Consider the following 25,118-nt stretch of genomic DNA (forward strand, 5'->3'; position numbering starts at 1 on the left):
ATACCCAATTTATAAGCAAGAGAAGAGGGAGTAGAATAGAAATTAGGAGAAGGAAAGAAATTGAATTTTAAAAAGGTAATAATAAAATAAACAAGAAATTAAACAAGATGAGTGCAAAAGATGACTTTAGAATGCAATTATGTTGGGGCCTAGCATGCCTAACTACCCTTGATGCAATATTAATGTTTTTTTCTATTAACTGCTTTCCCAATTTCCACCCACATCTACAAATATGCTTAACCCTGATCCCTCATGATGAAGAACCTAATTTATGTATTCTCTCCCAAATCCCTAACTGCTTTCCCAATTTCCACCCATATCTACTAATATGCTCAACCCTGATCCCTCATGATGAAGAGCCTAATTTATGTATTCTCTCCCAAATCCCTAACTGCCTTCCTAATTTCCACCCATATCTACTAATATGCTCAACCCTGATCCCTCATGATGAAGAGCCTAATTTATGTATTCTCTCCCAAATCCCTTTGCAAAGATTGAATCATAAATAGCATTAAGTATGAAGATGCATGCAAAGGCACAACAAAGTCACTCTATCCCTAGTAATGCAATGTTAAGATGTCATTTCCTAGTTCTTTAGACATTACCATTTTCCAATGTATAACCCTTAAAAACATATGCATGGATGGCCAAACCACATAATAGAGATGAAGAGCGGGAAAGAGATACTAGAAATTGAAATTGCATTAATAGATAATAAGAACAATTACATTACAAGGGCACTGGTTGCTAGGCTCCCAATATAGGGAGTTTAGCCTCTCATAGCCATGAGAGACTTTACACTTCAGAGGCTAATAGAAGAAGGGGTTGGATGAATAATAGCAAGAAAAGGGGGAATGGCTAAGAAAGAAAATTTCCCCTAAGCGATAGGCCCAGGATTTTGCTTACTTCTCCTTATATAGGCTCCAAGTAGCTTAATTTTTATGTTGACTTCATGCTTAGCATGAGTTTTCATGCTAAGCGTACCTTTGGGCTTCGCTATGGACTTTCTGCGCGCTATGTAACGACCCGCCTCGTCGCTACAGTATCCACACTCTAATATTTGATAATTTCAATTTTTATAAAAAGAACTCCCTTAATTTTTTATTATGAAAATAGAAGTGATTTTGTCACAACATAAATTCATCCAACAACACGCCATTACTTAAGTGAATATGCATAATTACATAGAAACAATAATTCGGTACAGTCATACACATAACGAAAATTAAATATGTTCATATATATAATTAAAATTCCAGTTTTACATCTTTAACTCAACAAAATAAAACTTAAAAAACCAACTACGGAGGAGTTGATTACAAAACACAACTCTCTCCCAAAATAACGCCAACGTCATCACGTCGGCTCGGCGGCTCCTCACCAGAATCTTACTCGCTACACCCTGCCACTGTCATTCTGCTCCCACGAACAAGGTTCATGATCATCACAGGTATCAACCACACGATACAAAATTGCAAGGGTGAGTTTATTATAAAAGAACCAATACCAATTCCAAATAACCACAATTAGCAAGGAACATAGGCAAACATGATAAGCATGCACAACAATCATTATTCAACACTCATATCCAACAAATATTCATCATTCACATCCAACGATTACTCATCATCCATCCATGGACCCAATCAAGACTGCACAAAATGATGCATGCACCTGACTCAACACTCAGATGCAATGTGGTATGTACCAACAACAACCAAATATCAGGAAATAGCCTAAGCGTGTCCACACGACACTCTCACTTAGGGAACTGTGCTGAGTTTGTCGAGACCACCCGGTTGTGCACGTAACAGACCCCTCCCATAGGTGATCAGCCTGGGAGCCCAAAGGTGTTCCCTACCAGGTGACAGCCCCCTAGTACAAAGACCATGAGCTATGATCACGACCAAAAGTAAATGCCAAAGACCATGGACCAATTAAAGCACCTAAGCATCCCCTCAGGAATGCTTAGATTCTCTAACCACGCTAGTTACCCACGTCTGGGCCATCCGACAAGGTCAGTGCACTCTACCCCCCATGACATACACTTCATACGACGTATGATCATGGCCAAAAGCTAGTGCCAAAGACCCTGGAAGGTCAGTGCACAGTGCCCCCCACGATCATACACAACATCCAACGTATGAACGTGGCCAAAAGCTAGTGCGAAAGACCCTGAAAGGTCAGTGCACAGTGCCCCCCACGAACATACACAACATGCACATGCCAATGCATTTCCAACATCAATGAACAAATCGTATTTCCATGTCATTCACAACATAAATATCATTTCATCTCAATGACGTTATCAACAACAACAACAACCTCATTTCATATTCACATATTCATCAATAATAACAATTCATGTTGACATGGTCTTTATTAACAATGTCATCTCAAATCAATATCATCATTATCATCACATATCAATTAAAATCCTCAATAGCAACATCAACAACAATTCAAACCAACACAACAATATCATTTCCACCGCACAACCTTCAAACAGCCAAAACAATATCATTCATCACAATATATATATCGCATCCCATTAGTTAAAACATAATTTTCTTTGAAGAAAAATCAGCATGCACAGGGACAGGCAGATATCCTCATAGCTAGGTTCCCTGACCCTAACTATGGTGTTAAAATGGTAAATTTTATAATAAACTCCCCTTACCTATAGTGAGCTACCCCACGGATTCCTTGTCGCGTCACTTGAAGATTCCTTTTTGTCCTTGCTTGTCGATTCCACACAAGCCTCTACCATGCCAAAACGAAGGAGACTTAGTATGGATTTAAGAAAACAAAGCTAGTAACAGTGCTCTGGGTCAAACACCCACATCACTACATGAAAGAGCTGAGAGTATTTCGGGTTTTACAAAGGAACGTAATTTGGAAATTCCGACCACGCCAATGTGACCGGGGTTCAGTGTAGGTTACGAAAATAACATGTATTTCATGAAAGGATAACGTTTACAAAGTCTCTTTCTCTAAGGTTTTTCAAAGGAAGCATAAGACATGCAATGGCGGTTGCAAAGTTAGAAAAGATGCAAAGACAAGATGGAACTAACAAGAAACAAGCATAGAACCATGGTTACCTCGAAAGAAAACGAAAGATCAGATTAGGGTTTTCGTTCTCTACCGAAACCGCAAGCCAAGTTGGAAATTCTGCTTCGGTTGAAGGGTTCCTCTCGGTGTGGGTTTTCAATGGAGAACAATGATGGTTTGTGGTGGCTAATGGTGGATGTGGGTGATGGAGAAAGTACTTGGAACTTTAGAAATGGATTTGGAAGAAAGAAAGAAAGAAGAAGAAATGGCATTTTTCCTAAGCTACAAGAAAGCAAAGGCTGAAATGCTTAAATAAGAGATGCTCTCAGGAACGGAAGCTTATAGCACACTCCAGATAATTTCTCAAAGATCCCAACGGTTAAATCATGGTAAAGTGTCTTGTAAAGTTGCAAACCAAATTTCGAGAAGATCCAACGGTTAACGAAGGCTGGGCAGCGTTTCTACTGAGGCTGCTTCATGTAGTTTTCTCTAGAAGCTTCATTAAGAGGCTTCCTCCAGAAGCTTCATTAAGAGGCTTCTAGCACACTCCAGACATCTGCTCAAAGATCCCAACGGTCAGATCATGGAAATGTGTTTTGTGAAGTTGCAGACCAAATTTCAAGAAGATCCAACGGTTAATGAAGGCTGGGAAGCGTTTTTACCGAGGCAGCTTCATGTAGCTTTCTCTAGAAGCTTCATTAAGAGGCTTCCTCTAGAAGCTTCCTTGTGGCTTCTTTGAGAAGCTTTCTCAAGAGGCTTCTTTGAGAAGCTACATCCTTATCTATCCACCCCTCTATTAACTAAATTAACTTCCTTAAAAATAATTACGGATGAAAATAACGCAACAAATAATCAAACATCAAACATAATTACTAATAATATATAGATATATATATCAGGGTGTTACACGCTAAGCCTGGATTGCATGCTGAGCGAGCTGTCCAATTCTTCCAACTTTTCTTCAAGGATTTTTTCTTCCATTGTTTGCATCAATTTTCCTCTAAAGCACTTGAAATCTTCTTCTTTTGACTTATGCTAATAAAAAATTGCAAAGATGTTAATTTCTTCGTTATTTTATTAAAAACAATAGTAAAGTGAATAAATTACAATCATTATTAGCCAAAATTGACTATCAAATTTTGCAGTTATCAGGAACACAATGGATTTTTGTGTGTGTGTTTAGTAGCAATTGCTACAAAGTGTGAAGCTTGGATACATTTTTTGAAAAAATACATGGGTAAAAGCTTGGGGAGGTTTTAAGGAAAAATACCTACTTCGAAGAGCCTAGAGAGGCTCTAGGAAAAAATAATACCCAATTGTAGGATCCTATGGTGATTTCAAGAAAGAAAGAATACCACAGGGTGTTTGGTCTTAGTGGAAAGCTCATAGTTTCAGGGACTGGATGTAGCCTAGGTTGGGTGAACCAGTTTAATCCTTAATGTGTTGTTTCCTTTCTTATTGGGTGATTTGTCTTTGAACTTATCATTTATCTAAGTACTTGTAAGGAAATGTGTTACTTCTGCTAGATTTTTAATTCTCTAAGCAGAAAAGCTTAAGAGGCATATTCAAAAGCTAATGTGCATTTGCACAAAAAAAAAATATAGCCATATCAATAAAGGGTCACTACTGAACCTCCTTCTAGTTGTCGACTAATTCACTTCAGTTAGTATCAGAGCTCAGCCTCTAAGGTTGATCAAGCCTAATTGTGTAAAATGAGAAGATCCTTGAAGAAGTGATGGCTAGCACAAGCACAAGAGTGTTCATATCAGAAGGAGCATCCACAAATAAACCACCAAGCTTCGATAAGAGAAACTACTATTATTGTAAGGAGAAAATAAAGTTCTTCATGGAGTCACAGGACATGGACATGTGGCAAATTGACCAAGAAGGTCCATATATTCCCACGAAGAGGAATACGGAGGGGATATTGCAAGATAAACCCAAGGTCGAATGGAGTCCAAATGATAAGTAAGCATATCTTCTTAACTTCATAGCCAAATACTTTCTTCTATGTGCACTCAGTAGAAGTGAGTATGATAAAGTTGTTGGTTGCGGGACAACTAAGTAAATGTGGTATACACTACAAATGCCCCATGAAAGGACTAACCAAGTGAAGAAGTCCAAAATAAACATCTTGACTCACCAATATAAGTTGTTCAACATGGAAGAAGTTGAATCTATTGACGAGATGTTTAGTAGATTTACAGTTATAATAAGCGATTTGAAGTCATTAGAGAAGACATAAAGTACCAAAGACCATATCAAGAAGATCCTAAGGAGCTTACCTAAGGTATGGAGACCTAAGGTAACAACAATCTAGAAAGTAAAGGATCTAGCTAGCTTGAAGCTAGATGAATTGTTAGGATCTTTGAAAGTCCATGAGCAATAAATGATGGATGAAATTCAACCTAAAAAGGGAAAAAATATATCCCTTATGGAAAGGACCTCTTCTAGGAAGACTATGCATCAATCAACATCTTCTAAAGAAGAAAAAGGTAATACTTCTATACATCATAGTTTTCGTAATTTCATGAATAAGTGTTTGATTGATAATATAAGAAATTGAATTTAAATTATGTTATTTGATGTATCAACTAATTAAAAATATGATGTTTTTGGTGCTTGATGTGTTTTAGTGGGTTTAGATGAGTTTGAACTAAGTTCTTGGATTTGAGTAAATGAGCATTTTTTAAAAAAAGAAAAAGAGAGAGGGAGAGAAAAGGAGATGTGTTTGGAAGAAACGAGGGTAAAAAACAAATTTTAAAATTTCCACCCCAATATACGTAGCCACAAGCATCCCTTCCTCTCATTATTTTCATTCTCATCTCCCTTCGTCTCTAAGTTATTCTTTCTCTTGAGAAAAAGATGGATTTTCACACACTTGATGACTTGTTCTTCCTTACTCTCTAGAGTGTCCTTAGTTGATTTCAAGTGGGTAAGCTCAATTTCATCCTTTTCTTGATCTTTTAGTTTCTTTCTCACTCTCTACCAGGAGTTTTAGAAAATGGGTTTCATCTAAACCCTTAAATTAAATGATCCAAATTTTGATTGAAGCTAATGTTGGTATTGGTCTAGGTCTCCTCTATATGATTTCATAGCAAGAGTTGGGAAAAGATCAATTTTCTTCTTTAATTATCATATTTCCTCCTCTAGATTTAATCAAGGGATTTCAAGAATGATGGGTAAGGGAAGCTCCAACCTATGCTATATTGTGTTGTGATTTGAAATATTGAGTAATTAGATGGTTGTGTGTTGATTTTCCCTTTTCTCCTTTTGAAACCTAAGATTGGAAATTTAGGGAATATCAAAATTAATTTTGTTTGAGGATGTTATTGGGTATATTGGTTGATTAGAAAGCATAAGGAATCATGATTTAGGCATTTATATTTAGTTTGGATGCTTGGGTATGCCATATATGGCATTGGTTGTGTGGTGCATTTTGGCAGAACATATGTTGGTATTTTTGTGACAACTTTGTATGTAGTGAATTAAATTGAATTCCTTTTGGTGGACATGAAAATAGACATCCAGGGCTACAATTCTGTATATTAAAACGTTTAAAAAGATTTAAGGAGTTATTATTTTCCAAAGTTAAGGGTGTTATCAGAAGAAAAAAAAAACAAGACTGAACACGACACCCTTCTGCATAATTCTATATTCACACAAAATTGGTATTGAAAAACAAATTAAATGGTTAGAAAGTATTCATTTCAAGATTTCCAACGATGTATGGTATGCCTTTTAGTTCATTCGATTTCTATTTTTGCAAGTTGCTCATAAATTGACCTAAGTGCTATGATTGTTTTTATTATCTTTCCTCTTTGTTTTCTTTGGCATACTTGTGATAGTTTGATGATTATGTATAAGAAAAACTCACATGTTGATGAGTAGATGAACGATGAATCAATGATATGAGAATGTGATATGATTGGTTAAGTGTGTTCATTCATTTATAGCATGACATATGAGCATTAAAAGATGTCATACTAGAGTTCTAGAGCTATGTTAAGGATTTAGGGTGTGAGAATGCCTTACCGGTGCTTAGTGAACTACTAGATAGGTTCATAAGCATAATATGAGAAAAATGGTGAATTTATAACATAGAGGGAACATTTGGTATCAAGATTGTGGATGTTTGCATGACATTGCGTATAGGTAGGCATGTAAGTTGAGGGTGCTTGGTCGGCTCTCAACAAGTGTTAGAGGGTTTTGTGGTGGCTAATAGGAATGAGCTTATAGAATAGACAAGTGGATGAATCCCTATAGATGTAAGGTCTTGCAAACCTTACAGAGGTAAGCCAATACCCACACTTGTCTATATTTGATAAAATCACACTTCTTCCACAGAATCAATTGTAGGTCATCCCTGAATGGTCACGGAGTGAGACTATGTTAAAGGATGTATCTATGTTGACCACCCACAAGTGAAAATCTCTAATGAATTGAGTCTGCATGACATTTCATGGTGTAGTTGCATTTGAAATTAAAGTATGGTTTGAGTGTTTAATGAATGTTGTTGAAATTGTTTGAATTGAGATTGTTTTTATTATAATTCTCTTTTGAGTTAATATATATATATATATATATATATATATATATATATATATATATATTATGTTTTATTTCATAAATAAGCTTACCCTTGCACTTTGTATTTGTGTTATATGATTGTGATGATCATGTGGTTGGCATGGCATGGCATGGGTGTAGATAGTGGTGATGTTGTAGATTCTCAGATCGCTCATGACTAAAGCAGGTATAGATGTTGAAGATGGGATGAGATCCCACTTTTGATCTATTCATGTATATTTGTATATATGGAAGAACTGATGCTGTCTTTGTGATGCATTTTGACCCTTTTCTGAACCATTCTGATGTTCAGAAAGTCAAAGTCAAGGTCTTCACCATTCTGATGTAGACTTTACAATAGCTTCATTCTGATATTGGATACTCTTCATATAGTCTTTGATAAGTTTTTTATGCAAGGCTTTGCTATTTAATATCTTGCCAAGAACCAAGTACTCATAGGGAAGCAAACTTCATCATTCTGATGGGCTTCAAGAGATCTTATGAGTTCTTAACTTTGAAAATTGTTCTGAACCTTTATAAGCATCATTCTGATCACTTTAGAATGAATTAACATGCCTGCTTCTTAAAGTAATAAATAATGAAACACTCAAGCAGAATGTTAGTCATAACTTAAATCCATCATCCTTTCAATTTGTATTGCTAATAGTTTGTCATAATTAAAACTAGGGACATGGATTCAACAGTTGTAGCCTATAGTGACAGGACAAAATACTTGTTTGTAATCAAGTTTTGATTATTATAACCCTTCACAAGATTGTAAAAAAGAACTAGATGTGGCTCATATTGAGTGAATCAATGCATCACTCTTTAAGCTATTTGACTTGTATTTTCTTGTGTGTATCTTCACACATTTTGACATACAAGTTTGCATTTGAAAAATCCTTTGTGAAAAATATCTTTTCACATAATTGGATAATAGTCTACACTTGTTTTCAAGAAAGTTGTTTTTCTGTCCATTGGACGATAAACTTGAAACTTTGCTTTTGACATATTTACTTGTGAAAAACATATCCTTTGCAAAAAAAAAAATTTATATTAATTTATTTAACATACTATTCAACCTCTCATTCTAGTGTGATATTTATTATTTCATTATTAATCACCTCAGTAGTCCCCTTTTTAGGGCCTTGTTGAATCTTCATTAATAAACACTGAAAATTCAAATTCTGATTAATTACTAACAGTGCAAAAATATATTCTTGAAAAAGAACAAAAAAATTTCAAGTCTGTAACTAAGCTCAAAATTGAGAGTTAGACTTGTAACTTAAGTTTGTATAAATATTTCAAGCCCCACCTTGTTGATTGAGAATTTTGCTATTAGGTTAGAAAACTTTAAACCAACAAATACAAGTTTGATTTTAGGAATTAATTATACGAAACAAAAATACTTTCAAGTTTCTTTTCTTTCAATTTATGTTTTCAATTTAACAAAAATATATATTTTTTAGAAACTTATCACAAGAACAAATTTTATATTAAGTACAAAATGAGTATTTGGATTAAAATATGTGATTCGTTCGAATGTAAAGACAAACATAAAATAACACTTGAATTGATAACATTTACGAATACATGAATATAATTATAATCACACAAGAATATAAATAATCATTCAAAAGCAATAAAGAATGAGTTATAGGCAGAGGAATGGGTTATAGATAGAAGAAGATGTTATTGAAAGGAAAAGAAATCATAGAAAGTAGAATAAAGATAAAAAACAAAAGAAGGTAAGAACATACATTTTTCGATTGAATTGTAGAGTTATTGAGAGCAGCATTGTTTGGTGTACGATAAGTATGCAAATGTTTGTAACCATCTACAAATGATACATTATTGCCTATTTATAGAAAATACAAATAACTGATCTTCAAAGCTGATTGTGACACGTGTCTTCAAACACTATCCAACTGCTTCAAATTGTGCCATCTGTTTTGTGATTTATGCCTTTTTGAATAATTGAAAAACTGTCTCCATAACTACTATAAAGTGACCAACTTTTCATTTTCAATTTCTTTTATTTTGAAACATTGTTTTCGATAATTCTTTTCACTATATAAGTCTTTATTAAGAAAGAAAATTGAATTCATCCTTTCGATATCAATTATCCTTCTTTCATGTTCATGTTCTTTTGTCGAATCTTTCCTTTTCAGTAATACATGATAAGGGTGTAAGTAGATGGAACCTAATCTGCAAACTCGCTCAATCCAATCCAACCCAATTAGATTTTTTGGGTTAGATTGAGTTATTGAATTGAATTGGTTTTAGTTTGATGAACTCAATTAAAATTGGATTGGATGATGGGTTTGGAGTTGTGGACCCGACCAAGACCCAATGCAACTCGCATACAATTAAATTACTAATATACACCTCATTCTCAAGATAATATATTATTTATCTTAAGATAATACATTATTTGAGTTTATCTTTTCTGTTTATTTTAAGATAATAACATTGTTTTATGAATGGTATTGTGAGTATTTTTTTTCTGTTTATAAAATAAATAGTACAATGTTTTATGAATACTATTTTTTTAAAATATCTTTACTATTCTATCCAAAAAAATATTCTTACAATTTTTGAGTTTGAGGATTTTTTTAAATTTTTTTCTTAAGATGATGTAACATTTTTTTAATGGTCCAACCTAATAACCAACTCAACCCAATCCGATCCAATAAAAGTTTGATTGAATTGGGTTGTGTAAGCAAAAAAAAAAAAAGACAAACCAAAAATCAATTAAGTTTAATTAGATTGAATTGAAAAATAGAGAAAACTCAATCCAACCTGAATCACTTATCCCTCTAATACATGACCAATAATCATTCAATCTAAACTTGATTCAAAATCCAATTCTAAACACATTTTCCAATGATCCCAACACACCCATAAATCAAACACCTTAAATATAGTGATTAAAAAAAGGATAAACAAACAAACATTAGTATCAAGAAGAAGACCTTGTAGTTTTGAAGATGTTGGTGGTAATGCAATGCACGTCTTTTAGCAACATAATAACATGTAATGTCATGGACAACAAAGGATCTAGTCGAAGCGACAAGAATGTAAGGGAGTGGGAACAACCATTGTGTTTGAATGTGCAACAAGCAATCAAACATCCATGATCTCTCGAGAGCTACTAACTGAATGGTGAGTTGGCGTTTTCATAATTACCCCCACATCACCCCTCACCAAAAAGTCAAGAATCAAAATTGCAAACTCAACAAAAGCAAATTGAGCAACCCTTCAAAATAACAAGAACCAACTTTAACTTTTTTCACTAGCCCCTTATGTCTAGTCTAAATTATCTATATTATCTATCCTCTTGTATTGTAGATTTTTAATTTTGGTTAAATACTCATTTTGGTCTTTAAAAGTGCAAAGCATTGATAAATTGATCATTTAAAGATGAAAATTTAGAATTTAGTTTTCGAATGTGTAAAAAGGGTGACAGATTGGTCTTGACATTAAATTTATTAGACTATTTTGTCATTAAATAATATTCAAGGACAATTTTTACAATAAGTTGTATTTTCCTAGAAACAATTTGGCCTTAAGCTACAAAGTTCAAGGACAAATTTGTCATTAAATTGTCCGCATGATTAATTTGTCACACTTTTTGCACATTCAAGAACTAAACATGACAATGTCACACTTTCAAGAACCAAAATAAGTATTTATTCTTTTAAAAAAATTTCTCAAATGTCTTTTATTTCATTGGGTCATAGAGCAATACTTGCAGCGGTACATGATTAACCCTGACCTATGAAAATGTTATACACGAAGAAAATAAAACAAGATTTTTTTACTAAATAGGATAGATTGTTTCCTTACCTGCGATACAATAAGATTTTACATTTATGAGTTCTTATATTATCAATCTACCAATATATTTTTATATATATTAAAAAGAAAAAATTATTTGTATGTATATTTATTATTGAATAAATTTTAAATAAGTCTGGAATAAGACCTGCATGATTTAATTAAAAATATATGTAAATTTTATTTAATAATAATAAACTTATTGAAGAAAAAAATATAGTTCTAAAGAGTTGTCATGCCAACATCCCTACCATCAATCAATTCGGTATCCAGCTGAGCTTGTGATATTTTGCAGTGTTGGCACTCAATGAATAGACTGCCCCATATGAATTTTGATAGGAGCCTTTCGCGCTTAAAGCATACCATTAATTTGTAAAGAAAGTTATTAAGGAAAAGGAATTGTTCGGAATTCTTCTTCAATGATACATCTGTATCCAAGATATATTTTTTTTAAGTATTTATTGATTATTTATATTTAATGTTTTTTAAAATTTATTATAAATTTAAGTTTCATGCATTATTATTATAGTATAAAAATGTTTACATTACCAATTTAAAAATAGCTATAAAAATATTTTTTAAACAACTATTACAAAAATTAATAATATTATCATACACAATAAATTTATAATTTAATAATAATGCAACAAAACTTATCAGATTATATTTACGTACTATAGTTGAATGACAAGATAAATCATTTATTACGTTAAAGTAATTTAAAGTTATATTAAATATTATCAATTCATTTTAATTGAATTCATGGTTTCAATTATTATATACTCTTATAATTGAAACCGTGAATTTAATTACAATGCATTTATTATTTATCATGCATGATTTAAATGACATTTTTTCCTCATAGTACATTTTTATAATTGAAACCATGACATTTTTTATATCTAAATTTTAATTTATTTTTCTTTTTATGTTAAAATTTCCCTTTTCATTTTGGATAATAATTACTCATATTTTAAATTATTTGTTTTTTTTTTTATAAAACTTGAACTAAAGTAACTTATATTTTATATATAAATTAAAAAAATATCCACACAATCGTGATACTTTAATATGAATGAAAAATGAAGGTTTTTTTTTTTTTAAATGAACAGTAAAAAATTATCATACAAATGAATGGAAGGGAAAAGTAACAAGAGAATAGCTCCCGCAACTTGGGAGAAAATAATTTGAGTAGAATCACTTTGCTATTTTCAGAAAGACAATGTCTTTTTATTAGGAAGAATGCCTTTATTTTTTGTACAAAAAATTTATGGTAAGAGGATAATGTTCTAATTCTAATTTAAAATAGAAAAAATCCAAACTCAAAAAATATTTATATCAAGCTTATTATGGTTAGATGTAGAGAATGAAACTAGTACAGATTTTTCAAATTTCAAATTTTCATTTGTTATAAAAAGAAAAAATAAAAGAGAAAAATAAATTTAAAAATTAAAAAGTATTTTTTTTCCTTTTTTCTAATTTAAATTTAACTTTCTTCTTTTTCTTCATCCCAATAAATTGTGAATGATTAGTTCTTTGTTCTAAAAATTCAAAGTCAGGAATTTATGTATTTATTTAGAAGCGGGAAAGGAATAAAAAAAAGGTGCCAGCTATTTCCAACAATAAACGTGGCCCGCATGGATGAGATAATTCGAAAACGAAATAGACGGCCACGATCTTCCTAAATCACATTTGCGGTTCATTTGCCACAACTTGCCTTTTTTAAACCAAACTGCGGGCACCTCAGGCCTCAGCCACACAAAGCCACGTTCGTTAAAAATAGAAAGCACAACACATAAGCCACGCACACGTAGCTTCCTTCATTTCGGAAATTCTAAGGTACTCATCACAACACATTCTCCAACTTTCTTCTTTCCTTATTTCACACATTCTATCATCAATTCTTCGCAGGTGACATTTAATTCGTTAACAATTTGCACTCCTTTGTACGTTTTTAGCTTAATCTTTTTAATGTGAGACTTCCATCGTGTTGAAAATGCAGCATGTTTTTGTGTGTGATGATCATGAATTGTTATCTTTTGATTAATCTTTTTTTTTTCTTGTGTGACACATAGAATTGACATTTAATAACTCTAGATCTAATTTGTACCTTAGTGAGAGACATTAATTATTGCTTCTGTTTAATTGTTTATGAGAATTTTTGTAATGTTTGGTGTGTTTTGCAGCAATCATTAAAAGATGGCAGATGGTGAGGATATACAACCTCTTGTTTGTGATAATGGAACTGGAATGGTCAAGGTATGTATATGGATTCATTTGTGTGTTGCTTTGTTTGTTGATCTTATAGGTTTTGGTTTTGGAGAAAACTTATATGCAATTCCATAAATGCTTTTAGTGTTGTTTTCTAATTGAAATTGGAGTTTTACCTCAATAATCCGTGTTAGCATTCAATGGAAACCTTTATTATATGGATTACCGAGGTGAAATTCTAATTCTGATTGGAGAACAACACCTAAAACAGAATGGAACTGTATCTAAGTTGTCCTTTGGTTTTTGATGATTTTTCTCTTTCGGTGTTGATTTGTGTTCAATTTTGCAGGCTGGATTTGCTGGAGATGATGCTCCAAGGGCTGTGTTCCCTAGCATTGTGGGTCGTCCACGCCACACTGGTGTGATGGTTGGAATGGGGCAAAAGGACGCATATGTTGGTGATGAGGCTCAATCCAAGAGGGGTATTTTAACACTGAAATACCCAATTGAGCATGGCATAGTTAACAACTGGGATGACATGGAGAAGATCTGGCATCACACTTTCTATAACGAGCTGCGTGTGGCCCCGGAAGAGCACCCTGTTCTCCTCACAGAAGCACCACTTAATCCCAAGGCCAACCGTGAGAAAATGACACAGATTATGTTTGAGACCTTCAACACTCCGGCTATGTATGTTGCCATCCAAGCAGTGCTTTCCCTTTATGCTAGTGGCCGTACAACTGGTAAAGATTCTTCAATGTCTGTTTTTTCCTTTTCTTGGTTTCTGGTAATTTGGGGCATGGTGCATGGTACTTGTGTATTTGTTGCTGTCACGCCACTTGTATTTCATTAGAATCTCAAGATGATTTTCAAATGAATATAGTTTAAATGTCCATATGAAATTGTGTACTAACCAATTGAATTTCATTCTTTTATTTGTAAACATTTTGTGGGAGTTAATAATGTCGTACACTCTGTTCATTTCATTATTAGTGCATATTTTCATAAAATTGTGAGACTGTGAGATCTAAGGGACTTTCAATACATATTTAAATGGATTTTGATGCATGGATCATGGTCTTTGTTGATGTCATGCCACTTGTATTTAATTAGAATTTCAAGATGATTTTCTAATGAGTGTAGTTGAAATGTCCATATGAAATTGTATATACTAATCAATCACGTTTTTTGGGAATTAGTAATGTCATACATTCTGTTCATTTCAACAATAATGCAGATTTTCAAGAATAGGGTGAGAATGAGTTGAAAACGTGGGTTTTAACTTTTTGGTGCTTTCATATAGGTATTGTTCTGGACTCTGGTGATGGTGTCAGCCACACAGTTCCAATCTATGAAGGCTATGCACTGCCACATGCAATCCTGCGTTTGGACCTTGCAGGGCGTGACCTCACCGATGCCCTCATGAAGATCTTAACCGAGCGTGGCTACTCTTTCACCACCACTGCCGAGAGAGAAATTGTGAGAGATGTTAAGGAAAAGTTAGCCTACATTGCTCTTGACTACGAGCAAGAGGTGGAAACAGCAAAGACAAGCTCAGCTGTGGAGAAGAGCTATGAGCTACCTGATGGACAGGTGATCACTATCGGTGCGGAACGGTTCCGTTGCCCTGAAGTGCTCTTCCAGCCATCCATGATTGGGATGGAGTCTCCTGGCATCCATGAGACCACATACAACTCCATCATGAAGTGTGATGTTGACATCAGGAAGGACCTCTATGGCAACATTGTGTTGAGTGGTGGCTCAACAATGTTCCCTGGCATTGCTGATAGGATGAGCAAGGAGATCACAGCATTGGCACCAAGTAGCATGAAAATTAAGGTGGTGGCTCCACCAGAGAGGAAGTACAGTGTCTGGATTGGAGGCTCCATTTTGGCATCCCTCAGCACCTTCCAACAGGTACAGCACTTGGCTTCAATAACATATGAATGAAATTTGAGGGGTTCTGTGAATAGATGATTCTGGAAAGTGGAAATTAATCAGGGAATTCTATTTGAAGAATATGTAGAGACCAATAAAATTAAGGAAAAAGAAAAGGAGGAGGGAATAACCAACATAATATTCAGTTAATAAAGGGAAAGGAAACTGGTTTAAATTAAAATAGATGTGATCGTGTGAAACAAATGTAGTTTGTAGAGACTTATAGTTTATGGTAATTGTACAACTTTTTTTAGCTTCCCTTCTTAAAAGAAGAAGCTTCTCTAATTAAGTTTTGTGAAAGCTCCTTTTGGTTTCTTCACTAAAAATTTACTTTTATTTTCTAGGGTCTTTTTGAAATTATGTGTATTGTTCAACTTCTCTCCTTTTTAAGAAAAGGACCAAAAACTTGTGCAAACACTATCTTAGTACTGATCTGATCCTATTTTCTGATAACACTTAAATGTATTCCTGATAAATTTTTTCTTTCTTGAGAGCAGATGTGGATTGCAAAGGCAGAATATGATGAATCAGGCCCCTCAATCGTCCACAGGAAATGCTTCTAATGATGCAGAGAGTCCAGGAAATTTTAATATATACTCCGCACTACAGAAATACCATAAAGTGGTTGAGGAAGTTTTATTTTCTATTCTTTACCATTTTTTAACCATGTTTTCGTGTTTCCTTTATTAATATGTTGGGATAAGAGCATGAAAGCAAAGCATGATATATAAGATTTTTTTTTTTTCATTTTATTGTAGAAGAGATGTGTATTGTTATTGATTTGATTTGGTTGAATCAAATTCTCTTAAGCATTTTGATTAGAATAGTGGTATGTATTTTGATTTATTGTTCTGTGAACGAAGAGTCATTCTTGTTCAGTGTTCACGGACCAATCTTTTATATAATATACTTCATATTTGGCCAACTATGCATGTGATATCATAATACAAATTATTGCAGTGTATTTTTTAATTGAGAAAATAAGTTATATATTAATAGTGTAAAATAATTTTACACCATCATCTATTTACAATTTATCATACATTGTAAAATTTTTACACTAGGAATTTAAGATGGGTCATATGAGCAGCACGAGTTTCCATCATCTGAGTCACAATAAAGCCGTACAGAAGAATAACAGCTTGCCACGTATGAGGATTAGAGAACAAGTTCACCAACCTCATAGATAAGAGATTGAGATCACAAGCCATTCGAGCTCACAATTTGGCTGTAAGAGGTAACAAAGTATAAAAGATAATTGGTATCAAGAAAAGATGAATTCGTGAAAATGAGGATTAATATACAATTTAGGAAGAGAGTGGAGTCTGTTGTTAGGATAAGAACCAAGGACTTGCCCAAAGTAACTTACCAGAAATAACAAAAGCAGAACAAACAACTGAATAATGAAGAATTACTTATCTAAAATAACAACAAAAAATGTTATGTTGAGCTTAATCATCCATAAATCCACTGTCACTATGTGTGGTTGGTATTAATTAGAATCTTACGTATTTATAATTGAAAAAACAGACAGAACTGGTTGAACCAGGTGTTAAACTTTTGTACTTACACTTAATAACTTTGTTAGTGTATTTGGTTGCACATGAAAGATAGACACGCATTATATTAAATCATATTATACTAGTTTTTGCATCATTTTTATAGATTGGACGTGAAAATGTGATAATACATGTGTTCTTCAAGCCTAACCAGACACACTTTATGTAGAACATGAAATTAAACAATCTAACCATTAAATTGGAAGTTCTTACAAATAAAGAATAATTGCTATTCTTGTACTATTTTATTTTACCGAATATAATATAATATATTATTTAAAATATAAGTAAATACCCGTTACTAAATAACATACCAACAAAAGTATCTTATTTATATGATATTTGATATATTTAAATATAAAATGTTTAAATGTTGAATTGATTTATTTTATTTTATATTTTGCATAAAATTATCAAGCACGTGTTTGAATACGGGAGGTGGTGAAGCAAAATTGATTTTTTTTTTTTGAGACAGACTGAAGTAACCCTTTGTTACTTCTGATTTTTCACTGTCGCACCAAGATTTTGACTGCAAAGATCAATTCCTAAAGGTATTTAAACACTCACTAAATACATAGTATCAATTGATTCTCTAACATTAAAGATCAATTCCTAAAGGTATTTAAACACTCACTAAATACCTAGTATCAATTGATTCTCTAACATTAAAATGGAAGCCTACTATGCTAGTAAAGGAGTGTGTGGTCTCAAGAAAATTGACGAGTAGGCAAAGGAGTGTGTGGTCTCAAAAGAATCCTTATATTCACAAATCACAACATTGTATGATGATGAAAACTTACCACTAGCACTGAAAAAGTATCTTTTGTTTAATTGATTGTTGACAGACAGTAGGTTGGAATTCCACTAGGATTAAAACGAAGCAGATGATGTACGATACAGATGATGTACGATACGGAAGTTTCTTTTTAATACAAATGTTCTTGATAATCATCTAAACATTTGTTTTTGTTAATTAACATGCAAAGTTATTAAAATATTTAGTGAAAATAACAATGTCAGTAATTTCAAGGTATGAAATTTCAGTTCGGAAAATCACATTTTTCAAGAATATTATACCTAAGAATATTATTTTCATGAACATGTGTGTTTGATAATAATAATTTTAAAATAAAAATTAATTAAAAATAATGTGATATATTATTCTAAAAAATAGCTTTCATTCTTGTGGGAATCCAATATGCTCACCCTTCTTCATAAAACTAAAAATTAATTTTACATTCAACCATTCCTGAGAATGTTTTTACAAAATCAAATATAAAAATATTTTCAAATCCACATTCCCCTCGAGACGCCTTATAATCCTTAGACTTGTGCCATGTAAGTTTAATGTGACAACACGGCTTCCCTAACTTTAAATCTTTCAAGTCCACCATACAGTTTTCATACAAATTTATTTCTCAATGCTAGGAAATTGACTGAAGAAAAAAGGCATAATGTCATGCTTGCTAATTAGTGTATAAGATAGAATAAGTACATTTGGCAAGTGCTCCAAATTCACAAAGGAAATTTACTTCAATTTAATTTGTCAAAAAATTAACTTAAAGGCAAATTTGACCTTTATTCTTAATAAACAATAAAACTATAGTTTGGAACCGGAACTACATGCTTCATTCCCAAAAGCGCAAAAAGTAAAGCCACTTAAGAATTTCTTTCAAAACTCGTTATCAAAAGGGGCTCCGTAGTTGTGGACAGAAACAAGTAATAGTTAAACCCATGCTTCAGATTATCGACATTTATCATACAAACTAGTTATAACGGCATGTAACAATCACACTGCAAAGTGTACCACCAACAATGAAGAGAAAAATATGGCTCCACTAATTTATCACCAGCAAACATGTTTCCAATAGACAAGGTATAGTTTAAAACTTAAAAGTTAAGCAAGGAAAAACCTTGAAAAGTGAGAACAAATATTCAAGATAAAGAACAATTAGATGCTGCAAAAATGTCTAATGAAGTATTGAATTTCTTTTAGCTTCCTTTTGGACAATGAAGCAGAGCCAGTCAAGTTTGTTGGCTACAGTTCTAGAAATGAACCCCCTCTTGTGATCATTCCAATCCCCGCAAATTTCTAAAATTGGAAGGTCCAACTGTGTCAATAAACCCTTTGATGGACAACTCAGGAACTGTAACATTCTTGCAGCGCAAGTCGTGGTCAATGTAGACAACAACCACTGTGATATCATCATGGAAGAAACGCCTAATCCCCTTTCCAATCTTCTGAAGGTCTTTATATCTCATTTCCCTTTTCCTAGCTGCCTCATTTAAAGCCGCCCTAAGAAGTCTTCTTGCAATCCCCTGATGTTCAAAAGAGAGTGTTGGATAATTATTAGCATTACGATAAGAAAAACTTAAATTTCTTTTCATACCCAAGGGAAAAGATGATTGAAGAAAAAAAAAAGTGGGAAAAGCATCATACGGTTCGTGGATTGGTATGAACAATCTCAACAGCTTCCTGGTTTGTCAAGTGTTCCCAAAGTCCATCAGATGCAAAGATAATGAACTTATCATTAGGTCTTAAAACTCTTGAACATATAGATGGTTCTGCAGTTAGCACAGGCCGGCGGATAGGTTCAGGCAGGTGGAAACGAGGGAATGACGGATCAAATGAGAACTCTGGCCGTTTCAAATATGCATCTCCTATAGATCTGGATACCTGATCTCAGTTGTGGGGTGGACAAGAAAACTTATGTTACAAATGAGCAACCCCAACCAACACAGCAGGCATCTCATTAATAGTTGTAAACTTAATTACATAAGCAAATGCAATGATTAGCAAGGAAGTGAATCAATTGTGAATGCAGCTATCCTTAAGTGTTTATCATTTATAAAACACTTTGAAAAAGTTTATCATAAGAGTGTTTGTGTATAAGTTGTTCCTATAATCAAAGGAAAAATAAGATTAAGTTGTTTTTACACAAGTTATAAGTTGTTTACATAAGGTATCCTGGAGAGCTTATTGGATGAAAACAGCTTATGGACAGATCATAGGTTATATTCGTAAGTTCTCCCAAACACTTGCAAAAATCTTTATGTCATAACTCATAAGATGACTGTATATAATAAGATCTTCCAAAATATGATTTGTATGGACGAAAACAAGGGTATGAAAAAAACTATAAAACCATGTAATGGAAGTTGGCAGACACCTTGCTAAGAAAACTAATTCCCACGAAACCTCTGTATATACACAAGGGAAGAATATTACATAGAAACAGAAGCAAAGACAAAACAACAAAGGCAACAACAGCAACAGCATAAACCATTAACAGAAATTGATTTCTAAAGAGAAAAGAAAACCTGGATAATGCCTTTAATGCGCCAGGTTCCTTGCTTCATAACTACAATTTGTGAATCTTCTGGATGCAAAGACTTGAGTTCTCGTCTAACCTCCTCTTTGCTAGCGTTGTGCTCTTTGGTCAACTGCTCAGCAATGATCTTGTTAGATCTACCTACAGAACCAATTACAGCGCGAGAGTCTCCAAGATTCGCAATGTATAGCGTCCCTTTCCAAATAACACCAACCAGACAACAGGAACCCATTGCTGCTATCAATGGCTTTATTCCATAACTCCTGCGAACAAGAGTCAGAAACCCATCCTCAGTAGCAGAAACAGCATTTCTGATAATATCTTCAGAGATAGAACCATTTTCTTGAGCAACCCCTGCAATGAGATTCAAATTTCAACATAAAACTTGAATAACTAAGCAAAACCAATGCAGTATCCAGAGTATGCACAACAAAAATAAAAGTAGGGGAAAAAGGTGTTAGGTTACATGAGCGCGTACCTATCAATAATTAGTAGGTAAACCAATAATTCGCATTCCCCCTTCTTTCAAATCATATTATGTGTACCAATTTTTCAAATATTTTAAAGAGAAACATCATGTTCCCTACTCCTAGCACTCCAAATTACAAATATAAAGGTCACACTAATTTCAAATGACACACTATGGTAACTTGGTCGAGTATGTGCCTTGATTGTATGAGTAAAGTAATCTTCATTACAATTTTTCCATCTTCTCTCATGCCACTCACAACAAAGCAAACCATAAATATAAAACTGTATTTACTCTAAAGTATAAAAAAAAAAAAGGCATATGATTGACTGATATAGAAGAGGAAAACTCACGCTAACACAACAAAGACAAATTGAGGGATAACTACATGATTATTAAAAAGGTTCAAACTTTAAAGGAAATATTTACCCTGTCCTCTATAGGGGTGTTCACGGGTACGGACCACTCGCAAACCCGAATTGACTTAACCCATTCTGAACTGTTTGGGTAGGGTCATTTATGTATTTGGATCAAAACCGTTCATGTACGGATTGGGTCATGGGTTTAGATTTATAGATCTGATCAAAATCGAACTAAACCGATCAAAATCGATCAATTTTTTTTAGAGTTGTTTGGTTTGACTTTAAATACTGTTAATATTGGGACTCCAAGTATTGGAACCGCATGTGTTGGGACTACTAGTGTTAGAACTAAGGTATTACTTTCAGTACATTATCGTTTGTTTCACTTTTCTTCATATTTATTTTTTCTGCTATGTTTATAATATTAATGTATCATATTTTATTCATTTGTTTCAACAAATCAGGTTGTAGCAAATCTGGTTGCAGCAAATCTTATTGCTAGAAATGAGTTTGTAGGAAATAATGATAATTCAGACTATTATAGTAAATCTCATTGAAGAATATTTTGTTTTAATTTGTATTAGTCTATTTTAGAATATTATGTCGACGATATTAAATGAATCAATTTTATTACCTTCAGACATTTGATGATATTGTGTTAATTGTATTGAATATTTTGATGAATCATGATATAAAATAGTAGTTCTAAGAAAAAAAGATCAAATTTATATTAATAACCTATTGGCTAGAACCGAACCAAACAACAATTCATAAATGGATTGGATTGGAATGGGTTAAAAAAAAAAAGTGTGAAAACTGATCTAAACCAAACTGATCAAATTTGATTGGATTGGATCCTGAATTTAACCAAAACCGGTCCGAACCGACCCGTGAACACCCCTAGTCCCCTCTCTAGGATAGGTACATATATACACATAAAAATTTGATAATTTTTTCTTCTAAGAAAACCACTCAAAAAAAATTTAAAAAAAGAAACCCCCCCTTCCTAATCCTATCTATGCTTTTGAAAGCAAATTGAACTTTCCTCAGTTTCCGTAGCCGCAAAAACATGCAAAACTAAGAAACCAACAACAGAATCGGCCAGCCAGAAGCACATAATCCAAATTAATGGTCCATCCAAATAACTCCAAGACCCAAAATCTCTTAAGCAACCAAAAAGGTCCAAAATATCAACATTGATCAACCCTCCCCCAAATCAACGACTCATCGCCCCATAATAAGAATATTATACGCAACAAAGCTCACTCAGTCACTCCTATTGAGTATTGAATGGCTCATACTCAAGAATACTACTAACTAAATTGGAACAAAATTACGCCAGTTAATCCAAGCATTCAATGCACCCCGAATATTATTATTATTAATATTATTAAAAATCATGTTTTTAATCCTTGTATTTTCTGTCCAAATATTGATAAATTTGATCAAAACTATTGTATACGACAAAACTCTCCTGAATTTTTTTACAGTTGCATACCGAAGACTCTAATTAGAGACAATCTAAAACAATCTCGTGTCAGTTGATTTAGACACTCACTCTCAGAGAATAGAGTGAATTCTTAAAAACAAGGAATTAAATCTAAATGTTTATTGAATTTTGAGCCTAGATTCATCTTATATACGAACGTCCAGAAAAAAAAAGAATAAAAACATATTTTTCGCCTACTACTATTGTAGTTGATGATAGAGTTATAAGGTTGGCTCTGAGTGGGAAAGAAGAAGTGGTTGTGAGTTCGAATCAAAAACAACAAAATACTAATAACTATCAAATTAACATTTCTCGATAAAAAAAAAACTTAGGAATTGAAAAAGGTGGAAAAGGAGAGGGTGGGAACTCACTCATGAGATTAAGGAAGAGGTGATCGTTGATGAAGCGCGAGGCTTCGGCGCCTCCGTGTCCGTCGTAGACGCCGACGAAGACGGCGTCGGAGCCGGTCTCGACCTGGCTGTGATCCTCGATGACCTCGTTGGCCTGAACGACCGCGTAGGAGAATTCACCGCACGAATGCTTCTCGAGGTCCTTCCCCCACACGAGCGCGTCGCCGACGGTGGACACGTCATCGAGATTGTCGCCCTTGCTCATGCGTGCATATCGCCGCACCGGTCTCAAGCACGCCGACACTATCCTTGCCAGCCACGAAAACATCCCACATTTCCCTCTCTCACGGATCCCCAGAATATGAAGCCAGAGAGAGAAAGGGATAAAGAGGTGGATAATGAAATGCACCCAGATGGGAGAGAGGGTGAAAACAAGATTTTTTTTTTTTTATGATTTTTGGTGATGGGGTAACAAAGATTGGAACTTTGAAAGAAAAAATTGGTGGGTGGGTGGGTAGGGAGGGAGAGTGTGATGTGAAGAGAGGAAGAATCAGAATAATGAAATGTAATCAGATGGGGGAGAAGGAGTGGAACAAGATTTTTGGTGATGGGGAGGGGAAAAGATTGGAACTTTGATGGAAAAAATTGGTGGTTGGGGGAGGAGAGTGAGGGGAGTGTGAGGGGAGAGTGTGGATTGGGTGTGAATTGTGATGGGAATAGAGAAAGAGAATAAGAATATTTTGAAAATTGTAGGATTTGGAGAGAGATGGGGGATTATGGTATTGGAATTTTGAAGGGGGGAAATAATTGAAATGGGAGGATCTGGTATTTGAGAGTGAAGAAGAGGAGAAGGAGAAAAAAAAAAAGGAGAGTTGTTGTTTTTGTCAAGAATGGTTAAGGAGAATGGTTAAATACATGGTGTTGGCGGGTTGTACATAATGAAACGGTGTTTTGTTTGTTTGTTAGTCTGTGAGAGAGGGTTGATTTGAGATAGCCGGATCGTGGGGTAAGTGAAAGTGGGGTTGATTAATTCTTATGGGAGAAAATAAGGGGAATTTGTCTCTGAAAAAGTGTGGAGAGGTTGAAGAGGAACCTAGGGTGAGAGGAAAAAGTTGAATTATGCCACAGTTTGACTTTCAGATGATGAATTGAGGAAGAAGAAGAAGATGAAATAGCGTATCAGCTTTCCTTTTGTTGAATTTGTAGTGGAAAATGTTTCCTTTGTTTTCTTCTTTCTTGTTCACATCCTAACAGGGGATGCACAGTGGACACTTACGATGGAAAGAAAGGAAATATAATATTTCAAAAAAGAGAGACACAATATATAACGAAGAAAACGATAAAAGAAAGTATAAATTGTGTTTCAGATCTTTCTATATTTGGTCAAATTCAATTTCAATTCTTACATTTTAAAAATAGTAATATTCATCATTCTATTTTTTTTAATGTGATTAACTTTGTCAAGTGAAAGTAAATGTAGTATAAGATTATAGACGAAATTTACTGCATTTCAAATATATAAATATTACTAAAACTATTGTTTTAAAATTTAAGAACTCTTCACAAAAAAAAAATGTAAGAACTAAAGTCAGTTTTCATCAAATCTTAAAAGGATATGAAATATATTTTATTCAAAAATTAATTTAATTTATAATTGAGGAAAGTAGCAAAACTTACGTGAGAAATAAGTATTCTATATGCAAGAGTTACATTTTGAATTTATAAAATGAAAAACCAAATAGTTAAAAATAAAGAGAAAATCGTCTGTGGATTGATAATATAAAAGAAAATTAATCTGATTTATAATTGAGGAAAGTAACTATAACTTACGTGAGAAAGAACGACGTTATATGCAAGAGTTACATTTTAAATTTATAAAATGAAAAAAAAATCAATAGTTAAAATAAAGAGAAAATCATCTGTGGATTGATAATATAAAAGAATTTTA

At 33.5% G+C, this 25,118-nt stretch overlaps 2 protein-coding genes and 1 long non-coding RNA gene across 5 annotated transcripts; 1 reads left to right on the top strand and 2 right to left on the bottom strand.

Moving 5' to 3' along the window:
• Positions 1 to 1,366: 1,366 nt before the first annotated feature.
• Positions 1,367 to 3,153, bottom strand: LOC114372246. Its single transcript, XR_003658187.1, has 3 exons — positions 3,102 to 3,153; positions 2,681 to 2,763; positions 1,367 to 1,416 (listed from the first exon to the last, which is right to left on the bottom strand). It is a non-coding gene; the product is annotated as an uncharacterized LOC114372246 (long non-coding RNA).
• A 10,041-nt stretch (positions 3,154 to 13,194) lies between these two features.
• Positions 13,195 to 16,538, top strand: LOC114392141 (actin-like). Of its 3 annotated transcripts, none has more exons than XM_028353183.1 (5): positions 13,195 to 13,299; positions 13,647 to 13,719; positions 14,021 to 14,414; positions 14,975 to 15,588; positions 16,107 to 16,538. In XM_028353183.1, exons 2-5 carry the CDS (start codon positions 13,660 to 13,662, stop codon positions 16,170 to 16,172), a joined length of 1,134 nt encoding a protein of 377 aa, XP_028208984.1. In that variant the 5' UTR covers positions 13,195 to 13,299; positions 13,647 to 13,659; the 3' UTR covers positions 16,173 to 16,538. The 3 variants fall into 3 exon arrangements, with proteins under 3 accessions (XP_028208984.1, XP_028208991.1, XP_028208999.1); XM_028353190.1 differs by having other exon boundaries at positions 13,288 to 13,371; XM_028353198.1 differs by lacking the exon at positions 13,195 to 13,299 and adding an exon at positions 13,370 to 13,406.
• Positions 16,539 to 18,984: 2,446 nt separating this feature from the next.
• LOC114392164 (probable protein phosphatase 2C 25) lies at positions 18,985 to 24,441 on the bottom strand. Its single transcript, XM_028353209.1, has 4 exons — positions 23,192 to 24,441; positions 20,490 to 20,854; positions 19,609 to 19,845; positions 18,985 to 19,487 (listed from the first exon to the last, which is right to left on the bottom strand). Exons 1-4 carry the CDS (start codon positions 23,496 to 23,498, stop codon positions 19,239 to 19,241), a joined length of 1,158 nt encoding a protein of 385 aa, XP_028209010.1. The 5' UTR covers positions 23,499 to 24,441; the 3' UTR covers positions 18,985 to 19,238.
• Positions 24,442 to 25,118: the final 677 nt, after the last annotated feature.

This window comes from Glycine soja, chromosome 2 (genome assembly GCF_004193775.1).
Source record: "Glycine soja cultivar W05 chromosome 2, ASM419377v2, whole genome shotgun sequence".
NCBI lineage: Eukaryota > Viridiplantae > Streptophyta > Magnoliopsida > Fabales > Fabaceae > Glycine > Glycine soja.